The sequence below is a fragment of the Antechinus flavipes genome, chromosome 1, assembly GCF_016432865.1.
Source record: "Antechinus flavipes isolate AdamAnt ecotype Samford, QLD, Australia chromosome 1, AdamAnt_v2, whole genome shotgun sequence".
NCBI classification, from domain to species: Eukaryota; Metazoa; Chordata; class Mammalia; order Dasyuromorphia; family Dasyuridae; genus Antechinus; species Antechinus flavipes.
In genome coordinates this window covers 640115818-640142727 of record NC_067398.1, presented here as the reverse complement: position 1 = coordinate 640142727, position 26910 = coordinate 640115818, and the positions used below count along the sequence as shown (strand labels likewise).

General features: G+C 34.4%; 1 protein-coding gene across 8 annotated transcripts in view; it reads left to right on the top strand.

The window, feature by feature from the left end:
* The window catches only part of PTK2 (protein tyrosine kinase 2), a 389065-nt gene that overhangs the window by 142303 nt on the left and 219852 nt on the right, over positions 1-26910 (top strand). For all 8 annotated transcript variants that reach the window (XM_051971146.1, XM_051971147.1, XM_051971149.1 and 5 more), the window contains 2 exons: positions 8888-9054; positions 25479-25566. In XM_051971146.1, coding sequence (XP_051827106.1) covers positions 8888-9054; positions 25479-25566 — 255 coding nt within the window. The remainder of the gene's footprint in view (positions 1-8887; positions 9055-25478; positions 25567-26910) is intronic.

Here is a 26910-nt window from a genome sequence, read left to right as displayed (position 1 = left end):
ACACAGACATGGTACTGATACCTAAACCAGGCAGGTTGAAAACAGAGAAAGAAAATTATAGACCAATTTCCCTAATGAATATTGATGCTAAAATCTTAAATAAAATGTTAACAAAAAGACTACAGAAAATAATACACCATGACCAAGTAGGATTTATATCAAGAATGCAAGGCTGGTTCAATATTAGGAAAACTATATCAATAACCAAATTAACAAAAACCATATGATCATCTCAATAGATTCAGAAAAAGCATTTGATAAAATCCAACATCCATTGAGAGTATAGGAATAAGTGGACTTTTCCTTAAAATAATCAGTAGCATTTATTTAAAACCATCAGTAAGCATCATATGGAATGAGGATAAACTGGCACCATTCCCAATAAAATCAGGAGTGAAACAAGGTTGTCCACTATCACCATTACTATTCAATATTGTATTAGAAATACTAGCTTTGGCAATAAGAGTTGAGAAAGAGATTAAAGGAATTAGAGTACGTAATGAGGAAACCAAATTATCACTCTTTGCTGATGATATGATGATATACTTCAAGAACCCCAGAGATTCTACTAAAAAGGTATTAGAAATAATCCACCCCTTTAGCAAAGTTGCAGGATAAAAAATAAACCCACATGAGTCATCAGCATTCTTATATATCACTAACAAAATTCAATAGAGTTACAAAGAGAAATTCTATTTAAAGTAACTGCCTATAGTATAAAATATTTGGGAATCTATCTGCCAAGTGAAAGTCAGGAATTATATGAGCAAAGCTACAAAACACTTTTTACAAAAATAAAGTCAGATCTAACCAATTGGAAAAATATTAAGTGCTCTTGGATAGAGCGAGCAAATATAATAAAGATGACAATACTGCCTAAAGTAATCTATTTAGTGCTATATCAATCAGACTCCCCCAAAACTATTTTAATGATCTAGAAAAAATAACAAAATTCATCTGTAAGAACAGAAGGTCAAGACTTTCAAGGGAACTAATGAAAAAAAAAAATCAAATGAAAGTGGCCTAGGTGTACCAGATCTAAAATTATATTATTAAAGCAGTGGTTACCAAAACCATTTGGTATTGGCTAGGAAATAGACTAGTTGACCAATGGAATAGGTTAGGTTCAAAGGACAAAATAGTCAATAACTTCAATAATCTAGTGTTTGACAAATCCAAAGACTCCAGCTTTTGGGATAAGAATTCACTCTTTAGCAAAAACTGCTGGGAAAATTGGAAATTAGTATGGCAGAAACTAGACATTGACCCACACTTAACACCGTACACTAAGATAAGGTCAAAATGAGTTCATGAATCTAGGTATAAAGAATGAGATCATAAATAAATTAGAAGAACATAGGATAGTTTACCTCTCAGACCTGTGGAGGAGAAAGGAATTTTTGACCAAAGAAGAACTAGAGATCATTATTTATCACAAAATATAAAATTTTGATTATAGAACATTGAAAAGCTTTTGTACAAACAAAACTAATGCAGATAAGATTAGAAGGGAAGCCATAAACTGGGAAAACATTTTTACAGTCAAAGGTTCTGATAAAGGCCTCATTTCCAAAATATATAGAAAACTGACTCTAATTTATAAGAAATCAAGCCGTTCTCCATTTGATAAATGGTCAAAGGATATGAACAGACAATTTTCAGACAAAGAAATTGAAAATATTTCTAGCCATATGAAAAGATGCTCCAAGTCATTATTAATCAGAGAATTGCAAATTAAGACTACTCAGATACCACTACACATCTGTCAGATTGGCTAGGATGACAGGAAAAGATGATGCTAAATGTTGGAGGGGATGTGGGAAAACTGGGACACTAATACATTGTTGGTGGAATTGTGAATACATCCAACCATTCTGGACAGTGATTTGAAACTATGCTCAAAAAGTTATCAAACTGTGCATACCCTTTGATCCAGCAGTGATATTACTGGGCTGCTATCCCAAAGAAATTTTAAAGAAGGGAAAGGGGCCTGTATGTGCAAGAATGTTTGTGGCAGCCCTCTTTGTAGTGGCCAGAAATTGGAAACTGAGTAGATGCCTATCAGTTGGAGAATGGCAGAATAAATTGTGCTATATGAATATTATGGAATATTATTGTTCTGTAAGAAATGACCAGCAGGATGATTTCAGAAAGGCTTGGAGAGACTTACATGAACAGATGCTGAGTGAAATGAACAGGACCAGGAGATCATTATATATTTCAACAACAATACTATATGATGATCAATTCTGATGGACATGCTCTCTTCAACAATGAGATGAACCAAATCAGCTCAGTTTGTTCAATGATGAATAGAACCAGCTACATCCAGCGAAAGAACTCTGGGAAATGAGTGTGAACTACTACATAGCATTCCCAATCCCTCTATTTGTCTGCTTGCATTTTTTATTTCCTTCACATGTTAATTGTACATTGTTTCAAAATATGACTCTTCTTGTGCAGCAAAATAACTGTATGGATATATATATATATACATATATTGTATTTAACTTTAACATATTTAACATGTATTGGTCTACTTGCCATCTGGGGGAGTGGAAGGGGGAAGGAGGGGAAAAATTGAAACAAAAGGTTTTGCAACTGTCAGTGCTGAAAAATTTCCCATGCATATATCTTGGAAATTAAAAGGTATAATAAAAAAAAATCAAATTCAAAAAAAAAGTTTTATTGATGGATTTTTTTCCTTATATCATCATAGTTATCTCCAGTATCCTTTTTCCCCTCCTCTCTCCCAGAGAGCAGTTTCGTATAGCACATTGTATTTTCTAAAAGGAAAAATATAAGCACAATTAAATGCTACATTTTAAAAAGTCTAAAAACAAATACAGTGTTAACACTTATCAAACTTCCATTTTCACAAAGGGATGGGTTGAGAATGTCTTTTTATGTCTCTTCATTTATGTCTTGCTTGATTTTTATAATTTTGTTAAATTCACTTTTGATTTGGGGTGAGGTAGGGTCTTTGTTCTTTCCATTTATGTTGTTGTAGTTATTGTCTTTATTCTTTCCATTTATATTGTTGTAGTTATTGTGTATATTGTTTTCTTGTTTTTACTTAATTTACTCTGTATCGGATCCTTTCATGCTTCTCTGAATTCATCATATACGTAATTTCTTAGTGCATTGTAATATTGTATTACATTTATCCCTGCCACATTTTGTTTAGCTGTTCCCTGATTAATGGATCTCTACTTTGTTTCAAATTCTTTGTTAGCACAGAAAGTGCTACGTATGTGTGTGTGTATTTGTATAAATGGGAACTTTCTTCTTAATTACAGGTTCAAAATTCTCTTCCTTGGATTAGTCATTTATGTCCTTGAACAGTAAAAAGCTGAATTTATTCATTTTCTATTTGAGAATTTTTTCTTTTTCTTTTGTCTTTACATCACTTATATTTTTGCATGTATCCCCACAACTTTTCCCTCCACAAAAGTTATTCCCTTTTGTAAGAAAGAATAAATAAGAAATTAAAAAGCAATTCTACAAAATTAACAAATGTATGATCTTAGTCTCACGATTTAAATCATGCAACCCTCCTTTAGTCCCATATTTCAGAAAAAAAAGGGAGAGAGATATCTTTTTAGCTTGTTTGGGAGGAGCTAATTTTGGTCATTAATTATACTTTATTCACTTATACATTTGTTTGTATACATGTGCAAGGGGTGTTTTTAAAAGTGTTTTTAAAGTTCATGATACATTTAAAAGATATAGGAATGGTTTCTTTATATAAATCCAAAATTTTTGTTTTAATAAGTATTATTATGTCATAGAGATCTTGATATGTTGTAGTAGTTTGAGGTATTTTATTTATTTGGCAATTATTTTGAATGGAACCTATGTTATTTTCTCTTGGAATTCAATGTGTACCTCACAGTTTTTCTCTCTAACCAACTTCTATTTTTCTATTAGAGTATTTCAACATGCTTATTGATGCTCCTTCAAATTCCCAAATGACGCAGTTCCTTAATTTACTCATTTAACCATAATCAACTACTCTATCCCACTTTCATCACCCCAAGGAGAATCATACCTGTGATCTGCCATCACTGACTAATGCACATCTTCATGCTCAAGAATTCTGAAATACCTTTATCTGACCATAATCTATTGGTTTTTTACCTTTTTCTTACCATGTCTTGCTCTTGTTCTTTCCTCGATTGCGACTGCCAGTCCCTTGATCTTTGAGTTCTCTCATAAGCTGTCTCCTCTTCACTTGTCACTCCGCTTCCCCAACTTGACCCTTTGGCAAACCACTTCATCTTTCCACTACTACTTCTCTTGAATCTCGCCCCCTTACCACAATGGAATCCTACCATGCCTTAGCCTTGGGTAACTTTCATCATCTGCTACCTTGGCACCAACATTCTGCTCCACTCCATCTACATACTGCTGAATGAAGGTGAAAAGAGTCCACAGTTGTTTTCCTTCGGGCCTCTATAAATTTATGTTAAGTAATCTCAAGCTGGGTCCTCACTGCTGCTTGGCTGTCTTTCAATACCTTCCTTATCAAGTCACTGTTACATTCCCTGGAGCAGCTCTTCCGCACTCCTGAAACTTCCTATGACTTCCCTGTACTCCCATTTTCTAAGCTGAAAACATGGCCTCATATTTTATAGGAAAAAAAGCTGAGCATGTTTGCCTCAAGTTATTTTCTTACCTTTTCTTCTTCCCACATGATTCAGGAGTTTTCTGTCACTATCATCTCCATGATATGACACTAAAAGAAGTGGCCTTATTTACTACCAAAGCCTACTCCTCTCCCTTCACAATCAGTCCTCTCTTCTCCAGCCTGCCCCTTCTGTCATCTGCATTCTCTCATTTATTTTTAATCTCTCACTGTCTACTGACTCCTTCATCACCATCTGCAAATATGCCCTTGTCTCCCATAGCCTCAAAAAATCCTCACTTGGTCCTTCTATCACCACTAAATATATCTTCTGCCCTTTGTAACCATATTCTTTTAGGAATCCATCTATAAGAGATGTCTCTAATTTCTCTACTCTCGCTTTATTCTTAACCTTTTATAATCCACTTTCCTCTCTGATTATTCAAACAAAACTGGTTCCTCTATTTACCAAGTCATCTCTTTTATTCCCAGATTCAATGGTCTTTCCTTTCTTTCTCTGCAGCTTCTGCCATTGTTAATCACTCTCTTTTTTCTAGGTTTTAATTGTGTGCTCCCCTGCTGCTTCCTCTGCTCGTCAGATCAATTGCTCCAAGTTTCTTCCAGATCACATATTTTAATAATCACGAGCATTTTCCAGAACTTTGTCCTGAGTCGTCTTCTCTCTCTGTGCTACTTCATGTGTCATCCGCTCCTATGGATTTAATAATCATTTTTCTGCTGCTGATTCTCAAATCTACCTATCCCCGCTTAAACATTTCTACTAACCTTCAATCTCACATTTCCAAATTCAACACATCCAAAATTATCTTTCCCTTTAAACTTCTCCACCCACCCCAAACTTACCTATTACTATAAAGGGTACTACCATTCTACCATTCTTCCAGCCTTGAAATGTGTCATCCTGGATTCTTCACTATCTTCCATATCTAATCCATTGCCAAGACCTGTGCATTTCATCTTTGCAACATTTCTTATTTAAGCTCTTGAGTCTGATAAAGCCACCACCTCATCATCTCATGCTTGGACTACTGAAATAGTCTACTGGTGAGTTTGCCAGCTTTGAATCACTCACCTTTCTAAGGCATCCTCCATTCATGTGATTTTCCTAACATGCAAATACTAAAATAAATGTCACTTACTCAGTAAACCTTACTCAGTAAACCCCAGTGGCTTCTTATTGTCCATAGAATCAAATGCAAAATCCTGTTTGACATTTGGAATCTTTTATAACATAGGCCCCTTCTACTTTTGCAGGCTTCTTATTCTTTACTCTCCACCATATATTCTTGGATCCAGGGGCAGTAGCTTCTTTGTTGTTTCATGGACAAGATATTTCATGTCTGAGTTCTAGACATTTTCTCTGGCTCTCCCCTAATTATGGAATCATCTCCCTCTTAATCTCTTCTTCCTGGCTTCCATTGAGTCCCAACTAAGATGCTGCCTCCTATTGGAAGCCTATTCCAACCCTTCTTTCTTAATTCTCTCTATTCATTATTTTCCATTTTCCCTACATATTACTTATTTAGAAATATTTATTTGTGTACTGTCTTCCTCACTATATTGTGTGTTCCTTTTGCCTGGCACATAACTGCTTAATAAATGTTTATTAACATATTATCTTTTAATTTGATAACCATTAGTGTATTCTACTTTCTACCACATTCCTATTGGATTAATTGAAATAAGCTGTGAACTTTCTCAATAGTAGGGTGTCTATTAGATGATAGATATTCTTCTAGACCTATTTTGAAAAGTTTGAATCATTCTACTTGAGTGAGGTAACACACTTTCCATTTTTAAATATCTGCCTGAATTCTAGTTTTTGACACTTCTTGGATCTTTGAATGTTTGTTTTTACCCTTTATTATTTTCTGATTTACTTTCAGAATCTGATCATCTTATTGAACTAATTTGAAACTTAATAGTTAATTAATAAATATTCATTAAGAACCAATTATGTATCTGACATTGTACTAAGCACTATTGATACAGATACAAAAAAGAAAAAATGGTTCCCTGCCCTCTTGGAGTTCACTTCTTGGATCTTTGAATGTTTGTTTTTAGAATCTGATCATTTTATTGAACTAATTTGAAACTTAATAGCTAATTAATAAATATTCATTGAGAACCAATTATGTATCTGACATTGTACTAAGCACTATTGATACAGATACAAAAAAGAAAAAATGGTTCCCTACCCTCTTGGAGTTTACTCTGTAATGGCCCAAAAGGAATGAGAAAGGGAATGGGAGCTGGGAAGTGAAGAGATGTCTAGTTGCTTCATTGACTGTGCTTATTTTTCCCCTTTCTTTTTAAGTCAAAGTAGAAACAAATTTCAAGGAGAAAAAAATTCTTATGACATGTAAAAGGTCTACAATGCTTTGGATATACTTGTGTAAGGGGGAAACATGAGTAGTTTCCTCTACTGGATTACTGTTACTTCAGAGTTTTCCAATCACTGGAAGTTTGTGAAGCAAAAAATAAATCAAGTTTTAAAAAATAAAAGTAAAAACAAGCTTTTTTTAGTTTATTCAATCAGCCAAAGTAGTTTTTTAAAATAATTTTTATTGACATTTTTTATAACTTTTACATTTCCAAATTTATCTCTTTTGATTCTTCCTAACAGAGAGCAATATTTTATTCTATAAACAAATAAATAACTGGAAAATAAGTTAGTTTGCCAAAATTGACCTATAGAACCTATAAAAAAAAGTTTGACATAACAGGTAGTATTCTGCTATACCTTAATCTTCTACCTCTGCTGAGAAATAGTGGAAAGTATCATTTATCTCTTTTCAATCATTGTAATTTCTTAACATTTGGTTTGAAATTTTTTTTTCATGTTCTTTCCATTTACTTAATTATTTCACAGTTGATGGGCATCAAATTTTTTTCTCCTTTTTTCTCTGTGGGAGGTTGGGAGGAAGAGAAGAAGTCATTGACTTCCTGGGGATAGATACCTTGCTGCAGAATCCCTGAGTTAGAGAACTTGTAAATTTTTTTGAAACTTTTTTAACGTCTGAAAATAGCCTTGTATTGTCTGGCCTGTGGCGGGAAGAAATTTGTAGAATTGGCAGGAGTCTTGATTAAGAAAATCTTCCTAACAATTAGAGTGATCTAACTCTAGAGATGTTAGTGGCTTCTCTCTCCCTAGACATCTTTAAGCCAAGTTTTAATGAATCTTCATTCTGTATATAGACTATCCAGAGTAGGAAAGAATTGATGACTGATCCTGGAAGTAATAGTAGCCAGTAGAATTTATTGAGTAGGTGTAACACAATAAGATCTATGCTTTAGAAAGATCCTTTTCATAGTGGAGTAAAGAGTAATACATACACTCACTTTAAAAGTATCACTTCTGTTCCCATAACAAAATAATTTTCTCAGTTCAGAATGCTGCTACATCTCTTGGGAATGGAGAAATAAGGAGGTCCTTGAAATACCATCTTTGAGGAGTAAATAAATTAGAATAACATACCCAACTCAATCAAACTTAGATAGTTTCTGAAGCCTTCTTAAGACTCTCTTGTTTTGGGAAAACCTCCTCTGCTTTCTAGCTTATTGAGACTTTTTCCTCTATATTCTGACAGTATTTACTCTCCCTGTGGTGCATGCTACATCCTGCTTATGCTGTATTTTTTTCATTTATGAAAGTCTTGTCTTCTCAAGCAGATTTTTAAGTATTTTAAAGACAGAGATCATATTTTACTTATCCTATCCTACAGCTTCTATCCTAGTGATGAATATAGTATATAGTTGGAAAATACTTGAGTAAAGAAGGGAGCTTTAAGTAGCAAATGACTTATTAACATAATGAATTTTTAAACTTAATTCTAAGTTCACTAGATTATAAAGTATTAGCATTATTTTAACAAGCAACTTTGCATTTTAAAAAAATCAGCATTATCCAAACCCTTTGACAATGCTGACAGTAGGTTTTGTTTACTAATGACTAAAAATACAGATGCAGAACCAGTATTCATTTGTCCACAGTGTATGCATTTACATATCATTAATGTTAAGTTTACATTTGAAATAATTTGACAGCATGAACTAAGGAGCTTGATGGCTTTTGTTTTTTCAAACATTTCAAGAAAGGAAATAAAATTTCCTAATAAAATGTAAGTATATCTTTAATTTGATGATAGAATTTCTAATGCCTGACTTTATTATGAATGCAGAACTTGTAATAAATGTTTGTAATCAGTGTACTTTCTTTTTGTGGGGAACGCATTTCAGGGCATCATTCAGAAGATTGTGGACAGTCACAAAGTAAAGCATGTGGCCTGTTACGGATTTCGACTCAGTCATCTTCGTTCAGAGGAAGTTCACTGGCTACATTTGGATATGGGTGTTTCCAATGTGAGAGAAAAATATGAACTAGCTCACCCACCAGAGGAGTGGAAGTAAGATTAAACTTTCCATTTTAATGTGATAGTGACTTCATGTTTTAAAATGTATGTTTGAACCAGAACTTGTTACCTTGTCTCTTTTTTAAAGATGCCTCATTACTGATGCTTCTTTTTCAGTTATTATGTTCAGTTAATCTTTTTCATATATCTGCAACAGAGCTCTCTAATTCACTTATTACTATAGTAGCAGTTTGCTCTACCTCATTATATCTAGTAAAATATGGCACAAACAAATAGAATGGAGTGGTATTTCTTATTTATATGGGTCTTATAGTCAGATCAAGACATGTTCTTGCAAGTGGCACTGATGAAGCTGGTGTTGTAGTAATATGAGTTCTATCTCCCTCCCCTCTTTTTCCTATGATTTAGTTTGATAAACTGATAAAAGATGCTTTAAGAGTTGGGGTAATGCTTACCCTTTTTTGGATATATTTCAAAGATCTATAATTTTATCTCTTTGGTTAACATCCAGCAAGTCTTGTCTTACTTTTTAGAACAGCTTGTTAAACAACCTTGCTAAGTTTAGTTTAGCTAGTTTTCAAGTATAGTCTTTTGCTGATATGATCTGCCAAAACTTAGGCCATGTGGTTATGGGCTTTGAGAACATATGATGTGATGAAACATTAAAATAAAACTTTGGATTATAAAAAAATTGGATTATTAAAAAAAAGAATAGTGACATAGTCTTTGCCTTTAAAAAGTTTATGTTTTCAGTGTACTTTGGGACGAAAGTAGCACCTGGCTGAATCTTGAAGCATGGGAATGATATGGGAATGATATAAAAAATTGGATTTAGAAGGAATTGTATTCCAGGCATAGAGACTGGTATATAAAATAGAATCCAACTTTCAGTTTTTCAATAAGATCTCATTAAACATCAACTTTATGTCAGTGTTAGGGATGAAAAGACTAAAAGAAGACAGTCTCTGCCCTCAAGGGGCTTACATTTTAGCAGAGAAGACAACATATGTACATGAGATAAATATAAAATTAATGTATATAAAGTAAATATTGGGTGATTTTTGGGCAACTGGGAGAAACCACTATAGTACAACTGAGTCAGAAAAGGCATGTAAGAGGTAAAAGTAAAGGAGTACATTCCAGATATAGAAACAATCTGTACCTTGGTATGGAGACAGGAGATGGAAATTTTTAAAAGGGGAATAGGGAAAAGACTTGTAAAAAATATGTGAAAGGGGAGTGCTAAGGTTGTAAAAATAGGTACAAATCAGGTTGCATAGACTCTGGATGCCAAACAATAATTCATGTTTGCTTCTGAAAATAAGGGAGTTTAAAAATTGGAGTTTATTAAGAAAAAAAGTGCCATAGTCAAATTTGTGCTGTAGGAAAATTCCTTTGTCATCTGATTGTGGGTATAGAATCATCTCTACAAAGATGATTTTCAAATATATTTATTTACTTCTCTTATGACCTCTAGTTCACAACTGCTCTTTGGACATCTCAAACTGGATGTTTCATAGACAGCTTAAATGTTATATGCCCAAAAATCAGTTCATTATTTTTGCCCTCCAAACCTCTTCTTCTTTTCCTAACTCCCTATAACTGTTGAAGGAATTAAGATATTTCCACTTATCCAAGTTCACTCTTTTTACTGCCGTTATCCAACTGTTGCTACGTTCTACTTTACCTTTGTAATATCCCTAGTAAATGACCCCAACTCTCCTCTGATACTGCTATCATCCTGATACAAGCCTTCATCACTCACAGCTGGACATTTTAATAGCCTTCTGCTTGGTCTTTCTTGCTAAAGCCACTGCCCACTCTAAACCATTGCCCATAACTTAGCTGTTAAATTGATATTGCTAAAGCTTAATTCTGTTTTGTAAGTTTCAGTGGTTCCCGTTACATTCAGGATCACATATAAAATCCTCTGCTTGGCTTTTTTAAGTTCTTCAAAATCGTGTTACTTCCTACCTTTACAGTCTTCTTAAAACTTATCTCTACATATTGTGAAATCCAGTGACATTGCCTTCTTTTCTATTCCTTATATTACCTGTCTTCTCATTCTGTATTTTCTTTGGTTGGTCCCCCTGCCTGAAATTCTCTTTCTCTTTACCTCCATCCTCTGGCTTCCTTGTCTTCCATCCACCTCCTTCAAGAATCTTTTCTCAGTCATTTTTAACATTATTGTTTTTCTTCAGAGATTATCTCCAATCTGTCTTAACTATGTTTTATTTGTATAGTTGTTTCCATGTCATCCCTTTACTTTAACTGAGAGCTCCTTGGCTGCAAGAATTGTTTATTTCTTTCACCATCCCTTTTCTTTATATCTCCAGCACTTATCTTAGTGCTTGATATATAGTAGGTCCTTAATAAATTATTATTGATTTGATATAACTTGGAACTTAGATTAAAGTTGGGAAAGACTTGAGGCAAGAATGCCACTTAGAAAATTGTTAGAATGGTTTAGGCAAGAGGTGATAAGGACTTGAACTCCTATAGTTGTGAGAAGGGAAGGGATTAGCATTTGTATTTTACTATGTGACAGATATTAAGAGCTTTGTACAAGTTCCTTTTTTGATCCTTACAAGAACTCTGTGAGATAGAGGTTAATATTGAGTGGTGTAAATGGAAAAAAGACTAATGGAAGAGATGTACATGTAAAACTGTCAAAACTTGATGACTAATTGGTGATATAAAGTGATGGAGAATGAGAAATCAAGCATGATTCCAGGATTTCATATCTGGGTGAATGGTAGAATAATGGTATCCTTGACAGAAAAAGGGAGGCTTGGAAATAGGGGAGAGATAGAAGGAAGAAATCTGAGAGGTGAATAGAAAGTATTAATGAATTATATTTTGGTTATATGGATTTTGAGATTTGGGATATATCCATTTCAAAATGTCCAGTAGGCACTTTGTTATATAAGACGATCTTAAGAGAAATGAGAATTGGCTATATGTATATTTGGAATTCATCCATTTTGATATGATAATTGAACTTGTGGAAATTATTGAGATTAATGAGAGAAAGAAGAAAAGGGACAAGGACAGAGTATTATAGTACACTCATAATTTGGGGTGTGATATGGATGATGGCGCAACAAAATAGACTAGGAAAGAGTGGTAAGCAAAAGGAGAAACAAGACAGAGAAAAGGTAATCTAATTCTAAAAATAGCAAAAATTACCATATTTACGTATATATCTTCTAATTTTTTCTTCTTAGTCTTGGAAGTATATTATAGCATATTATAGCACAATCATATATATAATGTCTCTGGGTGGTCAAGAAAAGATTAAATTTCTCTTCACTACAGGCAGTAAAGTGTGTACATTTTATTGAAAGGTTTTAAAGAAAGCTTTAGATACTGAAAACTTCACTTGTGGACAACTTTTCCTCTCCTTTCTGGGGGGATTGGTGCTAAATAAATAAAATCTTATTATCACTATATTTTGAAAATTGTCCAGAGTACTAAATTCTGCTATTTGAGAGCCAACTTTTGGAAAATTAACATGTTAGATTCTGAGAATCGAAGTATTTAGGTCTTATGCAGATTACTGGCTTTCTGTTCAAATAAACAAGAGCATTTCAGTTACTATCAAGATGAAGCTCACATTCTACTACTTAGTGCTTTGCTGTTAAATGTTGGTCAGCAGTTCCTCAGAAGCCAAAGAGGATATGATCCAATCCTTTTAAAAAATGAGCTCTTTATGTAGAAGAAAGGTGTCTTTTTCAAAGGGGGAAAAAAAGCATCAATACTAAGATGAGAACACTGTCTAAAAGCAAGACAGCAATTGAAAGCCTGGTGTAGTTTGTTTTGTTTTTTTTAATGGCATTTTACTTTATTTCTCATTTTTAAAAAGTACTATTTAATTTTTAATTTGTTACTTATAACCTCACATTTGTAACATAAGATTTATTATTTAAAAATTATAATGCATTTTAAAAAAAAATTGCTAAGTAGAACCTGTGATGAAAAGTTTACTTTTATTGATTATTTTGCTATATTGTGTTCAAATATAGCAAAGAACACTTCAACATTACTTATATTTGTGTTTGTAGGCTCTTAGACTGAAGGAAACATTGAAGAAAATCTACTCTGATTCAGGAGTTTTATAAATGAAGAAACTGAGGCCCAGGGTCTTGCTTTGCCAAAGTTACTCAGGTAGCCACAATAGAGTAACACTCTTGATCCAGCATTCTTTGTCATCATAATTTAGTCAGTTGGTTGGTTAATTAGAAGAGGATACAATTAATAATTATGTTCAAGGCAACGTACTAGTTTGGGATGCAAATACTTAAGAATAATGACTACTACTCTCCAACTTACTTCTACAGGAAGGATAAAAACATGGTGACATACAAGTTAATACAAAAGATACAAGTATGTATGTGTGTATGCATTACCAGATTATATAAATATATTGACTTATGATGTATAAGATATTTATTTTGTAAAAGAGGTATATTTGTATATACGGTCATACAAACTTACTGAGGAGAGGCTTATAAAAATCATACCCTTGAGGAAAAGCCTTTTTTGAATGAGCTCAGATTTAAACTATGACCTGAAAATAACCTTGATTACAAGATGCAAGGATGAGCAGTGAGAACAAAAAAAAAAGAAAGAAAATGGGGAGTGATTCTTGAGAATATTTTAAATTTCAGGTATTTTAATTTTTTTTTAATATAGAAGTTGTAAATATGTACAATTAAAGGAAACCACTTGGATTTATAAACAGTAAATATTTAAGTAAGTATTTTTTACTTTTCAAATAGGAATAAAAGTTAGCATCCAGGCTTATAATGAATTCTAGTTTTTGATAGATATTTGCCAAGAAGTTTTGCTTGTCTAAAATAATATTTTAATGTTCATCTCTGGCAGAAAATGTTGACAATTTTCTGGTCTATTGCATTATGAAGAGGAAAAGTTTAAAGGAATGGCAAAGTTGTGAGAAAATGTTTTTAAGACCTTAGAAATGACCCTTTTTTATTTCCTTTATATTGTGTGAAGGGATTGTTCTCTATTAACAAAGAGGAAGAAATTAATTGTATAATGCTATTGTACCCTATGAATACTTAACCACTTTGTTGGATAAATTATTGATACTTCAATTCAGTTAGAGTGATATGAATTCACAGTTTTACTCATTTATTTATTTTCCTGTTCATGTACGCTAGAGATTGGCTGCTGTTCTGGTAGAGGGGACTAAGAGTATTGGGAGTGATCTCAGAAGTTGGGAATAAATGCAACTTAGTGAATTTGTACTGTCTAGAACTATAGTCCGAAAGACTTGAATTCAGATCTATGATACTTAATTTTCTGTGTAAACTTAATTTCTTTGCTATTTAAGCAACCCCTTATGCCAAGTCATCTTCATAGAATTTTGAATGATAGAGTTCTTCTATGATGAAATCACAAATCATGTTTGTATAATAAAAGATACTGAAAAACATAATTCCATGAAGAGTTCATCTACCAAATTTTCAAATATGTTTCCTGTAGTTATATTTCTGTGTTATCTAGACCCCTTTTATCTATGGTTATTTTTTTTTAAATGGAACTCATTTTTGTCCTGAAACAACCTAACTTCCCTCATTTCTATTGAGGTAGCACCATTATGGTTACCAAAGTCTGCAGCCTGAGAGCTATTTTCTGTTCTTCACTCTCTCTAATTTCTCTTAAATCCATTTTCTTTCATACCTGTCATTGCTACTTCAAAACCATCATAATCTCTTATTTAAACTATTACACAGCTTTGAAGTTGAAAGTCCAAAGCAGAGATTTAACTATGTTACTACATTGCTCAGGAAACTTCAGGGTTCACAATTGTCTCTAAGATAGTCATTTCCAAACTTTATGTAGCAATGGCTTCCTTTAAAATAAAACAGAAAAAAAAAAAAAAACCTAGTCCTTCCCCCAGCCCCCAATTCTTGATAAAATATCCTTCACAAGTGATTTTTAAAACTTTGGTTTTATTAAAGTGAATTTCTTTACTAAAACTGTTATAATATCACACAAATTTTAAACATGCAACAGAATAATTTCTAAATTAGTATAAATCTTTGCTAACTGCCTTCACTGACAGGAATCCTAGATTTAAAGAAGGAAAGGATTTTTAAGATCATCTGTACAAACTCCTTCATTTAATGATAGAGAGCACTGAGACGTTCAGCAACTTGCCTATGATCACACTGGCAAAAAATGCCAGAGCCAGAATTTGAACCCAGAATCTCTGATTCCAGATCTATTTCTCCATTTTCTGAAACATGCTGCCTTTTAAAGACAAAGGAGGAAACAAAGTAGTGGCAGTGATTCTCTATAACTTTGAACCTCTTTAATGTGACAAACTTTGTATTTTATGCTCCTGCTGGCAGGGAATAAAGAGCTAGGAAGGCATGGAGTTGTCACCTTCAAAAGTAAAAAGGCTATATAATATCTTTGTGGAACCTAACCTTAATAACTGTGTTCAGGATATATGAGGTTTCCAAGCATAATGATGATATGATGGAGATAGCTTACATTTTTATGGCACTTACTGTGTATGTACTTTGTTTTGTGCTAAACATTTATTATCTCTTTTGAGCTTTATAACAACCCTGGAAGTAGATATTGTTATTATTCCCATTTTGCAGTTGGGAAAATTGAGGCAAGTAGAGTTAAGTGGCCATCCATGTAAATAGGGGCTATAGAAGTTCCTTGGGCTCTAGAGACACACAACTAGTAAATGTTTAAGGCTGGATTTGAACTTAGGTCTTCCTGACTCCAGACTCATGTAGCTGAGCACTGTAGAAAGCTGCCAAAGGAGGTCATGAAGCAATGATATTCTAGAATCTAATCTAGAATCTAATTTGGCGGACATCTCTATAGCTCTTTTTTCACAAGGGGAGACATGGTCTGCAGGCCCACCTACAGCAGGATGGGACATCTGATTTAGCATCAGGTTATACTTCTGCCTTCTGGGACCTTAACCTTTTTCCTCAAAGCAGCGGCCTCCACCAAGAACGTCCACAATCTATCCCTGCCATAGACCCTGAAAAAGTGTTTATTCTGTACCTCTAACAGTTTGAATAAATTAGTATTTTGTTAGTAATTTTTGTGGACTTCAATTTAAATTTTATTTTCAGTGAAAACAGAGTAGTTGTATTTATGTAGAAGCTGAATTTCAAAGTATTCAGTAAAATTGACCATTATTCTGCACTTCTTTTGAGGTCTCTGATTTCAAGGAGATCAAAACTCTATTTGGGAAGACAGCAAACAAGCAAATACATACAACAAGCTATGTGCAGATAGATAGATATAGCTCCTATATAAATAGGAGATAAACAATAGAAGAAAGACTTGAGAATTAAGAGAGGTCAGGGAAATCTTTCTATAGAATATGAAATGTTTGTTGGGACTTAAGGAAATTATGGAGGTCATTAGAGTGAAGGAGGAAGAATATTCCACTCTTGGAGGAGAGCCAGAGAAAATGCTTAGAGCCAAGAGATAGAACGTTTTGTTCAGAGAAGAGGCAGGGGACCATTGTCTTGTCACTGGATTGAAGAACACACTTATTGGGACTGGAAAGGTAGGAGGGGGGAACTGGGTTATAAGGCTTTGAAGACCAAATAGCATTTTACATTTGATCTAGCAGGTGATAAGTTACTGAAGTTTGTTGGGATATGAGGTGGGATAAGAGGTGGTGATGTACTCAGACTTGCTTTTTTTCCCTTCTTTTACAATATTTTTAAATAGCTTTTTATTTTTCCAAATACATGCAAAGATAGTTTTCAACATTCATCTTTGCAAAACCTTGTGTTTCAAATTTTCCTCCCTTTTCTTTTCCTCATCTAGACAGCAAGCAACCTACAATAGGTTAAACATGGACAATTCTTGTAAACATATTTCCATATTCATCGTGCTGGACTGCATAAGAAAAATCAAATCTAAAGGGGAAAAAAACCAAACACTCACACAACACCAAAAAAGTTGAAAATACTATGTTGTGATCCACATTCAGTCACTTCAGATGGCTCTCTTCATCACAAGACCATTGGAACTGGCCTGAATTATCTCACTGTTGAAAAGAGCCAAGTCCCTCACATTGATCATCACATAATCTTGTTGTTGCTGTGTACAATATTCTCTTGATTCTATTCACTTTATTTAGCATTGCTTTATGTAAGTTTCTCCAGGCCTCTCTGAAAATCATCCTGCTGATAGAATAATAATATGCCATTCCATTCATATGACATAACTTATTCAGCCATTCTCTAACTGATGGGCATCCACTCAGTTTCTAGTTTCTTGACACTACAAAAAAAAGCTGCTACAAACTTTTTTGCTCATGTGGGTCCTTTCTCCTTTTTTATGATCTCTTTGGGATACAGACCCAGTAGTGAGACTGGTGGATCAAAAAGGTATGCACAGCTTTAGTCCTTTGGGCATAGTGTTGAACTTGCTTTTAAAGAAAATTCCCTTCAATAGCTGAATGATGAATATTTTGAATTAGGTAGAATCTTGAGTCAAGCAGACCCATCAGTAGGCTATTGCTGATATGGAGTGAATGAGAGCCTATACCAGAGAGGTAGAAATATCAGAAGAGAGCTGTTGCAAAGATCAAATTGACAGAGCTATGCAATAGATTAGATACAGGAGTGGTTTGTGGAGTTAAATGTGAGATTATGGAGCTGAGGCTAACTCCTTGGTTACAAACTTTAGAAACTGGGATGATGTTATTTCCTTTAACAGTAATAGGGAAGGTGTGGGATGGGAAGCAGGGGGAGTAGAGTTCAGGAGGAAAGATAATGAGTTCGGTTTAGACATGTTTAAGATGTCTACAAGCCAACTAGTTTGAGATGTTTGAAAGGCAATTAGGGATGTGAGATTGGAAGTCAGCAAAATAATGGGCAAGATAAGTAGATTTTAGCATTATCAGCAAAGATAGTAGTTAAATACATGGCAGCTGATGAGATCACCAGATAGTGCATAGTAAAAAGGGAGAAGATAAAAGGATCCTGGACAGACCTCTGAGGATCACCTGTGGTTAGAGGGCATGATCTGAATGTGGATATAGCAAAGGAAAGTTAGAAGGAAACTTTATCTGATTTGCCACTATATCCCAAGGAGCATGGAATTTTCCATTTGACTTGTAGATGAAACCCTTCCATATGTGTTGTCTACCTCATTGATTGGACTGTGAGCCTCCTTGAAAGCAGAGACTGCCTTACTTTTTTATTTGTTTAATCAGTACTTAGCATATCGCTTGTGCACGTAATAATTAATTAATGTTTAATACATTCATTCTTATCCAGATCACATTTTTCCCTGTTCCAAAAGGATATCATCAGAATTTTTGCCAGATACTTGCAGAAAATCTTATTAAAAAATAAGAAACTGCTTTTTTTTTCCTTTTTAAAATTCTTTTTACAAGGAAAGGCTTGTTGGCTTGGAGAGAGGGGGAGGGAGCAGGGAATCTTTTTAGAAGTAAAGCAATTTTAAAAATCTATTTAAATTTTATCAATAGCATTCTTCTGGTATATTATTAGTCTTTTAAGCCTTTTATGAAATGAATGAAGTTAACCTGAAGTATGTTCTTGATGAAGTCATGTTTGCTCTTTACAATCATTATTTTCTTTTCTAGATATTTACTATCTTCTTAATGATAAATTTTAGAATTTTCTAAAAGATTGAAAGTAAGTTCATTGGCCTGTGATTTTTAAGTTCCTTCTCTTTCATTTCTTGAAAACAAGGACATTTGCCATTCTCCATTCCCACAGCACTGTCTGTCATTCTCCATCATCTCCCAGGAATCATCAGTGATGGCTATGTTCACATACATCAGTTTTTTCAGTTCTCTTGGCTCTAATACCTCTATTTTTTGTAACTTGAATTCACTAAGATGAATTGATATTCTATTTTCTTGCTATTTCTCTTAGGGATCAACTTAAAAAACTGGTGGCTTTCCTCTAGATCTTTTGACGTAGCATAATTATTAATGGGGCATTATTTTTTCTCTTTTTGCCAGTCATGTTAAGTACCTGGTGCTTGGGATACAGAGACAAAAATAAAGGTGCTCTTGATTCCAAGGAACTTAATTTTTTAGGGGAACCTACGTGGACATTTGTTACTATATTAAAAATAAAAGATAGGTAGCTTAGGAAGGAAGGGAAACCAACAATTAGAGGGATCAGGAAAGCTCATGTAGAAAGCAACACTTTAGTTGAGTCTTTTTAATGAATGTAAAAGATTCCATTAAGTAGAGATGAGGAGGAAGAGCAATACAGGCATAGAGGAAGTACCAGTTTAAGGATATTGAGATAGTGTAGTGCAATTGTTAGAGTTCAAATGTTGGCGTTCTTGTTCTTCTCAAAGCACAGCCGGTTTAGAGGCTTGGAGCCCTTCGGATGTCTCCAAATCCAAAGGTTCTGTCCTTCAGCCTCTGCCTCTGCTTTCTTCTGCCTCCAACCAAGACAGAGATGGAAGGTCTCTCTTCTCTCCTTCTGGGGAGCCCAGCCACCAACTTGCTGCAGAGAGAGGGCTTCTGGCGTAGCTCCACTGAAATCCGTCAAAGTGTTCTCTGCACCAGAGTCGTTCCTCTCAAGTCCAGCGCTATCAGCCAGCCAAGAGGAAAAAATGTATTCTCCATAGATCCCTCATCGCTGGCCTTTTATCTGCCTCTTCTGAGAGAATGGGATTATGGGTTTTCTCCCATAGTGCTCTCTGGCCCAATGAGCTTTAAGGGAGGTGTGGACTCCCTTGAAGTTAGAAAGTGTACTTTGTGAAGCTAGCATACTTGTGGACTCCAATGAGTAAAGGTGTGAACACAAGCCTTGTATTGATTAGTTCTACTTAGTACCTTGTTTCAGGTTCTGGCCAAAACATCTTCTTGTAAGATTAGATCAACTCTAATTAGTTAGCAGTTAGTAAGGATTCCAACATGCAATGAATGAAGAAGCAAGACTATTTTGGTTAGATCATAAATAAGGCTAAAAGGAATAATGTTATAATGTATGTGATTAACATATGCATATATACATATGTATGTAATATATAATTATAATAGAAGCTGGAATGTTTGGTATATAAAGACTTTGTGAAAAGTCTTTGTAACCCAAATTATATTTTATCCTGTATGTAATAGGAAGTTTCTGGAATTTATTAGGTGGAAGAGTGACAAATTTAGATACATGCTTAAAGCAAATTTTTAGTTGTCCAGATAGAGGTGATAAATACCTGAACTAAAGTAATAGCTATATGAGGGAAAGGGAACAGAGAAGAGAGATGTTCTAGTTATAAACATTGAGATCTGGCAACTGCTTGGGTGATTGGAGTGAGGGATCCTGAGGAAATGATGCCAACAATAACATTTAAAACTCAAGAGACTAGAATGATAGTGGTGTCGATAGACATGAGGAAGTTTGGGAGTGGCTGTGGGGTAGGTTTTTGGGGAAAGAATGAGTTTGTTTTGGACATACTAAGTTTGAGATGTCTGTTGGATTGTTATCAAACACAAATACGTTTTGTATCGGGAAGAAACTTGGGAGTTATTAAAAGCATTATATCACATCCGTTACTCAATGAACTCCAGTAGCTCCCTCTTAAGCTCTGAGATCTAGTATAAAATTCTCTCACACTCAAAACCCTTTACAACTTGAAGCCGTATTACCTATATATACTCTTCTTATTAAAGAATACTTTACTTTCCTTCTTGTATTCTAGATCTAGCTATACTCTTTTGTCTTGTTGTTCCTCAAGTGTAACACTATAATTCCTATCTTCCTATTTTTTCATTGGCTCTCTTATGCCTAAAATGTTCTCCCTCCTTACCTCTACCCTACTAACTTTTCAACTTCTTCGAAATCTGCATTCAAATCCATTTTTTCAGAAGGCTTTTCCTAGTCTCCTCCACTCTGTCTCACACTCTCTCAGTGCTATAGCCATCTGATCTGAGATTACCTTCCATTTATACTTTATGTCTTGTATATATTATTTTTTGGCATGCTGTCTCCCCCTTTAAAAATATGAGGGCAGAGATTGTTTTTAATTTTTTTGTATCTACAGAGCTTATTAACACAGAACATGGCAAATAGTAAGGACTCAACAAATCTTGACTAACGGGCATTTCAGCTTACTTTCTTCCTCCAGTTCAACTCTTAGTCTAACTTAAGTAGGTATTTTCAGTGACTATTCAATATAGAAATATTGATGGCCCAACGTGATGTCTCTTGTGTTATGTATCCCAGACTGGAATATAATCTTCCTCTATCCACTAGGCTTTTTTGTGAGACTTGGTCAAGTCTTTTTGAGTGGTTTTTAATCTCCTTTAGGAATCTCTGAATTGTTATGGGGGCTTTATACAGTCTGTACTAAAGAGCAATATCAAAGTGTCCTTGGTGGTAACATCCTTCAAAAAATTTCATATCAAATGAGATAAGTGGCATGGTGATTTGCAAGCTTTAAAAGTGCATTATTAAATATTAGCTATTATTATTCTGACAAATTTATATAAGAGGTTTTTAAATGAGGAATTTTCAGATGGCATCTTCTAAATTCTTGTGTTATTCAATCGAACAGACAGCTAGGTGGCAAAGTGTATTTATAGCGTGCCAGGAAATCAAGAAGACCTTACTTCTAATCAGGACTTGACACTTATTAGCATTGTTGACCCAGTGGAAGTCATTTAATTTTGTTTCCTCATCTGTCAGATGAACTAAAGAAGGAAATGGTAAACTACTCTAGTATTTTTGTCAATAATGCACTAAATGGAGTTACAAAGAGTTGGACTCAACTAAAATGACTTAATACCTCCAAAAATTATAGTTTCCAGTTTGTAAAAGTTACTTGTTTAATTCTCAAAATTTAATTCACGCTGTCCCTCATGGATTTATAGATAATTCTCTCTTTTTTTCTTTTTTATTTTCTTTCTTTTTTTTTTTTTTACTGAGGTAGTTGGGAAGTGATTTGCCCAAGGTCACACAGTTAAAAGGTGTTAAGTGTCTGACACCGAATTTGAACTCAGGTCCTCCTGACTTTAGGGCTGATGTTCTATCCTCTGTACCACATACCTGCCCCCTATAGATAATTCTTATGAAATTTTATAGAGATGGAAAGCTGCTGTATAAGGTGATAGTTACTGATATTTTTTTAGTTGCCTTTTAAAAGAAAAAATAACAGTAAATTTTTTTCCAAACTTTTAATCCACTCACCCTCTATCATTTTGAGCCTGTCTTTCACCCCTTATAAACTGTATCAATTCAAGCATAAACCTTTTTTGTACATACTTTCTCTAGGCCACCTTCATTTCCCGTCCTTTTTTTTTTTTTAACTTTAGTGCCATTTTTCCTTTTCCTTTAGCACTTTTATATTCTAACCTAATATTGTTCTTGGGTACCTTATTTCATCACTTGTATTTGCTGATTGAAGTAGTTTTTAACTTCTTTGATTTTTTTTTAAGTTATGACAATTAATTTAAATTGCTTAAATTTCTCTAGGAAATCATTTTTAGTCCCCACTACTTAGCCCACTTTCCTCCCCTTCCAGTTAACAATGAATCAGAATAATCCCTTTTAAATTTGTTTAATGAAAGTTGGTCCTTATCACTCAGACCTGGGACAGATTTCTTTACCATTTTATTCTCCAATAGAGAATAAATAAAATGAAAAGATTGATTATAATAATCTCCCAAGTTCCCTTCTTTTTCTAAAAGTTACAGTTTTGTACTTTTAAGTGTTTATTTTTGTCTCATTTATTTAAGATACATTTCAGTTCATTCTAGAAAATTGGTTGGTAGCTCATGTTGAGGGTTTTCAGATGTTAATATCATGAAATAAAATATTTCCTTTTTTGTTATCACAAAATAGGAAATGCAGAGTTTTAGAATGAAAGTGTAATCTTAATTGTCATCCTGACCAACTCCTATAATTTATAAATAAAGTAATATGATACAAAGATGTTAATGATTCATCTTTAAGGTTCCATAGCTCAAATTGTTTGGATGGTTTCTCCTTTTTGTTGAGAAAGGGATTTAGAGAAAAAAGTCTCAAATTTTAGAAAACAATTTTTTTCAAATGATCATTTAAAGAAACTACCTTTTTTGTATGTGTAGAAGAGCAAAGACTTAGCAGAGGGATGGTAGTGGTCCTCAAGTACTTTAAAGGCTTTCTGTCAAATGGAAAAGGGATCAGGCTTGGTCTACATGGCATCTAGTTCTAGATGCAATGAAAGGATTTTGGTTGGATTCAAGGGAAAACTTCCTTACAATTATAGCTGTCCAGAAGTAAAATGGGTTTTCTTCAAAATTATTAATTATCTGAAGTTTTCAAAGAGTTAATAATTTTCATAATATTCATAACTTTCAGGTTTATTTTTGTCTTTTCACTTGATTCTCATAGCATTTTATATGATAGGTGGTATTATTATCCTCATTTTACAGATGAGGAAACTGGGCTTTGAGAGAAGTCATTTATTTGTCCAGGATCATATAGCTAGGTTATATTAAAATTTAGGTCTTCCCAACTCCAACTTTAATGCTCTCTGCCCCTTTGACTGCCTAGGTGGATACTGTAAAACCACTTGTTGGCAATGTTGCATTTAGGATTTCTATTTAATTATAGATTGGATTGCTTCCAAATAGCCTCCACAGCAGTAATCTAGGGAAAGAATTCCTATGAAGAGGACATCTTCCATCCCAGCCCCAACTAACACCACTGCTTATTAATTGCTATCAAGGAGTCAAGCAGGTCAGCTTAGCTGAAGCAGCAAGGCTACATGAGGGAAGGTCAAAAGTGCCATGTGCCAACCAATCCCTCCCACTTTGATGGTATTTCCCATCAGACTCTACTAGAGATATTCCAGGACTCTTTGTTCAAAAGTACCAAGGATAGTAATACCCCCTTTACCATTAACTCTGCTTCCACTTCCTCAGCTATACCTCCCACTTCTAGCTTCTAGTACCACTTGTGACTATAAGACCTGGCAATCATTGTTGCAGGTACTGGAGTACCTACCTCCCAAGCATAGCTACTTTTAATGTCTGGGCTAGCTTTCTGAAGGATCTCTGAATGGGCCTTGGTCTTAGCAGGAGAGTCACCAGGAGGGTGGTCAGGGACAGAGTCTGGAGTCTGAGATCAAGATCGCACACACACGCGCGCGCACACACACACACACACACACACACACACACACACACACTAGTCTGCTTATTTCAAGTCCTCTCAGCTCTTAAATACATTAGTACAATTACATTGCTCCAGCACACTGAGTATGTGCCAACTGTAACACCATTACATCACCATATCACACTCAGTACTAAGTATATATGAACTAGAAAAGCATCATCTCATCACTCACACCGAGTAAACACCCTGCTGTAAGTATCTTTGATTCAAGTAGTTTTCAGAGTTCTGGCTCTCTACAGCTACTGAAGAGTCAGAGGAAAAATTTTGTATTGCCTATGTCCTTGGTGTCAAAAAGTTTCAACATTATAAATGAATTTAATTTTATTATTGGAAATAGCACTAAAGAAAAGATGTATTACCATCAAAGAATATTGGGTCTTTTCATCTCACTAGTAACTTAAATATGTTGTCTTTGCCCATTGGTATGTGAGCTTCTTGAGAAAATAAACTATCTTACTCCTTTTTTTTTTTTTTAAATATCCCCTAACCTTCCCACAATGCTTTACTATAATAAGCACTTAATAAGTAGTTTTTCATTGTTTTATGATTTCTGGTGTCTTTTCCAATTTTAGAATTCTTTGAAATCTTCCTCTCTGAAACTCCCTAAAAACTTTTTTTTTAAGAATTTTGTTATTATTATTTAAGTTCTTTACTGTGTTGAAAAGTAGAAAAATCATAATGTAGAGTATAGTCCTGAAAGGTATGTGGAGACCAACTAGCCCAAGCCCTCCTTTTATTTATAGGGAAATTGAAGTCCAAATTAAAGGCAAGATTAGAATCCATGATCTTTGCTTCTAGAGTCAGTTTTCTTTTCACTATACTGCACCTGTGCTAGTTACTATTTACAAAGGCTTAAAATATCTGTTCCATGCCAAATGAATGGTTCTTATGGCCATAATCTGCATTTCGGTCATAGGATGAAGAATTGATTCATTTTTCATAATTGCAGTAACAATTGTAGTAATATGGTAATTTGATAATATAATATGGTAGATATTTTGATGTAGAAGAATAAATCCTAGATTAGGAATCAGGACAAATTTGGGTTTAAGTCCTGATTTTTCAGTCAGTACTTTCTGCTTATGATACCTTTGTCAAGTCTCTTGATCTTTGTCAACCACAGTTTCTCTGTCAACAAAGTAGAAATGAGAGCATTTAAAGTACGTTACTCATCCAGCAGCATCCTTTTGATGAAAGACGTTTGTAAACCACTATATAAATGGATTCTTTTTTGTAGACTGAATTTTCAAAATCATTATTTCTAATTTAAGTGTTCTTTTCTTGTTCTTTTAGGTATGAATTGAGAATTCGTTACTTGCCAAAAGGATTTTTGAACCAGTTTACAGAAGACAAGCCAACTTTGAATTTCTTTTATCAGCAGGTACGTGAAACCATTATTATTTTCCTTTGGTCGTTGAATCTTTGGCTCTTTCTGTATGCATTATGTGCTATTAAGTGCATCCTGGGATTTAGCGTTGGAAGCAACTATAGCTCACGCAGTTTAGCTCCTTCAATTTATAGAGGAGGAAACTGATATCTGGAGAGGTTACATTATTTGATCTAACAGTTTTTAGGTCCTGTGTAGAAGACCCTTTGACTCCAAATGTAGTAGTGCTCTGTTCAGTACACTCAATTTCCAAATGAGCAATTGAGAAAGCTTATAATCAAGGAAATGCAAATTGCGATAGTTTTTTTTCATGGAGGGAAGGAAGGAAACAAGCATTTATTAAGCACCTGTCATGTGCCAGGCCCCATACTGAGCACTTAAAAGACATTACCTCATTTGATTCCCACAAGCATCTAATAAAGGAAGTGCTATTATTATTTCTATTTTACAGTTGAAGAAACTGAGACAAATGCAAGTGAAGGGACTTAGACAAAGTCACCCAGCTGGAAGTGTTTTGAGGTCAAATTTTAATGGGGTGGACAGTATCAAATGCCTTAAAGTGAGAACACACAACAACATATTTATAGACACTCAATCCCCACTTGGAGAGGATGGCATCAGCCACTGGTGGGATGTGTCTAGGAAAGGCCTTTTACAAAGAGCAAGCACTAGACCCAGGTCTTAAAGGAAGACAGGGATCCCAAGAGTTGGATGATCATCAGTAGGCCTGGAGAATGTATGCAAAGATTTGGGATCAGAAGATGGAGAGTCACATGCCAGACACAGTAGGCATTATTCAACATTTAGCCCATGCCTGTGCAAGGCAGTAAAGGTAGAAATCCTGGAAAGACAGGAAGGGATCACATTTGAGTAACTCTGAGGGCTTTTATATATGATTGCAGATAGTGATGGGAAAAAAGATAATTTATTTCAGAATTCCAGGTGAGAGGTGATGAGGGCCTGAGCTGGGCTGCAGCTCCAGAGACAGTTAGATGGAGTCTTGGGTCTGAAATCAGGATGACTTGAAGTCAAGTTTGGCCATCCTGAGTAGGTCACTTAGCCTATTTGCTTTAATTTCCTCCCTGTAAAATATAACTAATAATATCAACCTTTTGAAGCTGTTGTGAAGAGCAGATGAGATGATATTTATAAAAGCACTTAGCACAATTTTTGGCACATAGTAGGTACTACATAAATGTTTATTCCTTTCCCCTGTACATAAGAGATTTAGAGAGATAAATAAATTTAGGGAGATAAATTACAAACTGATTGGATTTCTAAAGTTAAAAGAGTTGTGGGAAGCTTTGAGGCTGAACACTTGGGTTTTCAGGAAGATGG